Source organism: Monopterus albus, unplaced genomic scaffold, assembly GCF_001952655.1.
Source record: "Monopterus albus unplaced genomic scaffold, M_albus_1.0 scaffold203.1, whole genome shotgun sequence".
NCBI classification, from domain to species: Eukaryota; Metazoa; Chordata; class Actinopteri; order Synbranchiformes; family Synbranchidae; genus Monopterus; species Monopterus albus.
This window is the reverse complement of record NW_018128083.1, coordinates 643,876-648,860: the sequence shown is the minus strand read 5'-3', so window position 1 is coordinate 648,860 and position 4,985 is coordinate 643,876. Positions and strand designations below refer to the sequence as shown.

Sequence of the window (4,985 nt, the reverse complement as noted above, 5' to 3'; positions counted from 1 at the left end):
GTGTGTGTGTGTGTGTGTGGTATATGACTTTATACCCAGCAAAATATATTAGGACTCAACAGCACATTTACTTATTGTGAAGATATGTAACCATATTAGGTCCTGAGCCGTGTGAACATGTCTGTGTGTGACCGATCAGCCTGTAAACTATCATCATCACATTCACTAACACACAATATTAAAAGCTTTTCATAAATCTATGTCATTTATAATAAACAGAGAACAGTATTAGTGAAAATACATTTAATAATTACACATAGCATAGTTACACAAAAGGACTGCAGAACAGATGAGTGAGAGTGGATCCTTAGAATATAAAGGGTAGACCTACTGCAAAGGTTTGACTTCCCTCCTCAGCTGCAGCAAGTTCGTCACAAGGGACTGTGTGGTAGGGCTATGACACAAACACACAGCTGCTGGAGGATGTTGCTGTGCACAGGCCTGCAAGTCTTTGCTTTGCATGAGCTGCACCAGCAAACATCCCCTCCATGCCGTCTTAGAGTAGGTTAAGCTATGTTCCTGTGTCCAGGGGTTAGCAAATCGTGGCCATCAAACAGGTCCCATCCAAAAGATGCACATGGAGTGTCACAGAGGTTCTGCGTATAGAGTCTGAGCACCATCAGGCCAAGTCATTCCTCCTGAGTGTTTTCTAAGTGTGAGCTGGAACCTTCAGACTGGCGGTCGGCATCAGCAGCAGATCTCTCCTGTTCAGAGAGCTGCTCGCTGCTGGGGATAGAGTTCTTCTTTGGACGGCCTTTTGGTTTAGTCGGCGACTCCAGGCCTCCTCCCTGCAGCACCTGCAGGGTGAGCATCAGGTTTAGGTTCATCTGTACAGACTGTGACCACTTATATCATTTGACCTTGAATCAGTGACCAGCACAGTGAAACACAGCAACAGAGACAAAAGGAGTAAGGCTTTTTATATCATATACATGAATTTAATCTATGCAGAGCAAATTTTATACGGCTCAGCAAAAAGTTGAACTATCTTCTATGCAAATAACAAGCAATAGGTAACACATCTGTAATCAAATGTAGCCCTTATGGATGCAAAGCTGAGTATCTCTGTTTGAGTCAGCTACGTTTCCCACCTGCATCTGTTGGAACAATGCACTGCAGAAACAATTCCTACTGTTTGATGTCCTTGTAGTTGTTGTATTACCACTACATTAACTTCATATAACAGACCCATGGCATAATCTTCATCATCATCACCATGAAAAATAACTTACAATTTTCTTCCACTTCATCCTTCTGTTCTGGTACCAGGTTTTTACTTGCAGTTGACTGAGACCCAAAGACTCAGCCAGGTCTATTCTGTAAGGAACAAATGAATCAAAGCTTACAGTTCAAGATTAAATCAGTTCAACAAAACCTCAGTTTCTCTGTATGAGCAATAATTCAATCTTGTCAGTTGGTCCTAAAACTTCAGCACAGAAAATAGACAAATTCAAGTCTTCAAAGCATAAACTTAAAGAGGACACTGTTTATGAGTTGAAACATTTTCTAGATGGAAATATGACCTAGTTGTAGCTGCTGGTACAAGGTCATGCCCTCTGTATTTTGTTTGTTTGTTTGTGTGTGAAACTCTGCAACAGGGACGATTTACATTCAATGGTTAATCACTTAATAGTGTGTAATTTCTTAGCTGTTCCTATAAATTTTAGACTCGTTATGTTTACGTTTGATTAGTTCAGGCAAACAAAATAGCTAATAAATAAAAGCTTCAGTGTTTCTCTCCAATTACGACCTAATATTAATGCCACACAACAGGTTTTGAAAGGTCAAGACGCATCATTGTAACTATACTGAATAGGCTTAAACCAAAAGCCCTAATAAAAAAATAGCAGCTATTTCTGGTCACAGTTTTCACAGTGCATGTCTGCAGTCCTGCTTCCCCTTCTCTAACCAGACATAAACGCACCTATCAGGCGTAGAAAGATACTTCTGCTTCTCGAAGCGTTTCTCCAGGCCCATGAGCTGCAGCTCGGTGAACACGGTGCGGCTCCTGCGGCCCTTCTTGATTTTGCTGCCTCCGTCGGCTCCGTGCTCCAGCTTCCCGCGGAGGTGCAGGTCCAGCGGCAGGGGGGGAGACGCCGAGCCGACCTGCAGGCCCGAAGTGGCGGAGAGCAGCGACGGGCCGAGCGGAGAGCCCAACGAGCAGGACAGTGGAGACATGGGGAACTTGAGGAGGCTCGACTGGTCTGCTTTTAGCACTAAAGGGACCGAGAACAAAGACACACACACACGGAGGGGAATTTCTTTTAGAAACTGACTCATAGTTGTTTTTAGCACCCGTGGAAAGAGCCGGCTGCAGGGATCAGTAGGTTAGGGTGCGTCTGTTTCACTGGCACTGAGGCGAGATGTGTGTCACCCAGAGAAATGGGGTCTAACAAATGATTAGGTCAGAGTTCAGACCCATGGTCGCGCAACTACTGCGAATATGATTAAAAAAAATAATGATGCATTCATGACCACAGGCTGATATCAGAAAGGAACTTGGGCCCGATTGACTTGATAAGCCTGGGACCTTAGAATAAATAAATATCATGTTACTCTTATTATGGCATATGCTATTTGTACAGCTTATAGCACTGGGTTTTATTAAAAAACAAGCCAGATTTAGAGGCGTCTTTAATTCAAATAGATGCCAGGGATTGGAGCCATCTTTAAACAAATCAAAGCAGTGAATAGATCTACCAGTCCTTTCAAGTGAAATAAATGATAAAGGTGAATCTACACCTGAAATAATAGTTCATAATCAGACACACAATTGATTTCAGCGGTTGTTCTTTTGTGGATCCCGTCATTCATAGAGAAATGTCTGCACCATAAGTTGCTTTTTGAGGGTGTAAACAAACCTCTGCCACATACACTGTTAGATTTTTTTTTTACACTGGAACACGAGTAAATGTTGTAACATGACTCATTCATATGGTTTTTCTTTTTATCCAAGGAGGGCTTAGGAAACCCTGGTTATCCTGAAGCTCGAGGGGTAGACCTATTACAAATTCTCCGCACGCACTTTAAATACCTGAAAATATTAAAATCTCACGTTTAAACTAGTTCTTAGCCATTTGGTATTTTCCTTAGTACAAATAAAATCAGGCACCTCTGCTACTTTACAATACAATTGATCCTAAATGTTTCGTACTCGATCATGTCAGTTATATCTGACTTTTGCTTAATTATTACAACTCAGTAGCTACTAAAGTCGACAGATGTTCTATCGGGCCCAATACACTCACTCGCTCCTAATAGTAACCCGTCTACTATATAAGCTATTTATCCTCAGTACATGTTTACAGCATGAAACGACTCACACGGACACTGTGCAACTCATGTAACTTTCCACAGCCGCTCTTACCCAGCTGGTTATGGAAAGGCCGGGCGGACAGCAGAGCTTGCACCCCGAATTTGAGGAGCTCCCCGGTCGGAGCCGACGCTTTGTGTTCCGGGTGATCAGTCAGGATCTCCTCTATCATGAAACTCCTGTAGCGATGAGTTCTGTGATCGGGATGAATTTCCGGAGGATAGTAATGCGCCCCCATCTCCAAAGGATGCTGCATAATCTGGCTGTGCGGTCACCTTAAGAAACACCAAGTGCTCAAACCGACGATCACTCCCTCAGAGGCCCAGGTCAGATGTCATATTCCCTCTGTAGTGCCTTTAATATTTAATTCTGCAGGTCAAAATTATCCTCAGTTTCTGGAGCAAGCAAAGTGTCAAGTACAAGCAGCCGACTTCTCTGCGCGTCTGCGTCCTCTGCGGGTTTTTACGCGTTACTTCAGACCAGACTTTGTTTTCTTTGGAGACGAAATCTGGAACCGAAAACAAACCTTTGACCAAAAACTCCCGAACCTGGCCGTGTTCATGCCCACTGGCTGTGTGTGAGCCGCGGAGGTCGGAGGTATTTGTCAGCTACAGAGCGCGTCACCTTGGCAGTGAGTTGAAGAATAAGCTTTGGGTTTTATGAGCTCGTTATAGCTCCACCTCTTCTCGGGGCTTGTCTGCTCGCTGCCTTCACTGAGTTACATGCAAAGCCGCATTTGTCCTGCATGGATTTATATGCAAAAGGGAAGAAAATAAGGAGCTGAGGGGATGGACACTTTAAATGCCCTGCAGGTGACTTGGCAAGGTAGGCTACAGGGCACTGGACTTATGATGAAGCCGTGAAGGTTCAGCTGAAAACGTTTAATAAGTATGATTTTTTTAAAGAACAGGGTCTGTGCAAAGTCATAACTACACTAAAATACCATGTAAATACGTAGGTTTTGTTGTTTTCAAGTAAATTCAGTGTAGAATATCTAGTTTTTATTTTCAAATGCTTTTTGAATCTGTAAACGTGAGTCGTTCTGACTTGAGGTCTTTCAGCTTGAAATGATGATTAGAATGAATGAACTGACGAGAATTCACTCAACCCATTCAGTGACGTTTAAATAAAAGAAAAAAAAATTAGCAGACTTCCCAGAATGCATTGTTAGAAAGTTAAAACTCTCCAGAGATTCTTCTTTATTTATTTCGAAGAACCCAGTCATGGTAGAAAGGCTGTGTGTCTTTAATTAATTGTAAATTAATTCATGGTTGTTTCTTCCCACAATAATAATAAAAGCAATGCAAACCATTCTTACGATCTGTCCATAAATGCTTGTAATATAAGTTTACCGAACTTAGGTTTTACATTTTCAAACCTCATAAATCAGGGAACTCATGTTTCTTAGCTGATTCAGATAAAAATGATTAATATTATATAGTTTTTTGTTTTAATCTCAAGTGAATTTTTTTTTTACTCTTACACAGAAGTAGCCTATGTATGTTTCAACAAGCATGTATTTATTCCAAGATAGTGATCAGGAAATCAGTACCCTCTTTTATTGTTGTATCTGATACCCAGCACTTATGATAATGCAATACACCCATTGCCAAAATGTTGTAGATATCATGCAAAGTCAATACAAACTAATCAAACCTGAGCTGATGGTATC

At 41.7% G+C, this 4,985-nt stretch overlaps 1 protein-coding gene across 1 annotated transcript; it reads right to left on the bottom strand.

Annotated features, from left to right (window-relative positions):
• Positions 1 to 286: 286 nt before the first annotated feature.
• Positions 287 to 3,630, bottom strand: barx1 (BARX homeobox 1). The gene is made up of 4 exons (XM_020618294.1): positions 3,368 to 3,630; positions 1,925 to 2,216; positions 1,233 to 1,317; positions 287 to 797 (listed from the first exon to the last, which is right to left on the bottom strand). The coding sequence occupies exons 1-4, from the start codon at positions 3,567 to 3,569 to the stop codon at positions 630 to 632; spliced, it is 747 nt and encodes a 248-aa protein (XP_020473950.1). The 5' UTR covers positions 3,570 to 3,630; the 3' UTR covers positions 287 to 629.
• Positions 3,631 to 4,985: the final 1,355 nt, after the last annotated feature.

What these genes read in the sequence shown, in the direction of transcription:
- barx1 (XM_020618294.1), bottom strand. Translation starts at nt 3,569, where the DNA reads ATGCAGCATCCTTTGGAGATGGGGGCGCATTACTATCCTCCGGAAATT. An exon ending in GCCTTTCCATAACCAGCTGG is followed by an intron (nt 2,217 to 3,367) that starts GTAAGAGCGGCT and finishes CGGTCCCTTTAG; the next exon opens with TGCTAAAAGCAGACCAGTCG. An exon ending in TATCTTTCTACGCCTGATAG is followed by an intron (nt 1,318 to 1,924) that starts GTGCGTTTATGT and finishes TGTTCCTTACAG; the next exon opens with AATAGACCTGGCTGAGTCTT.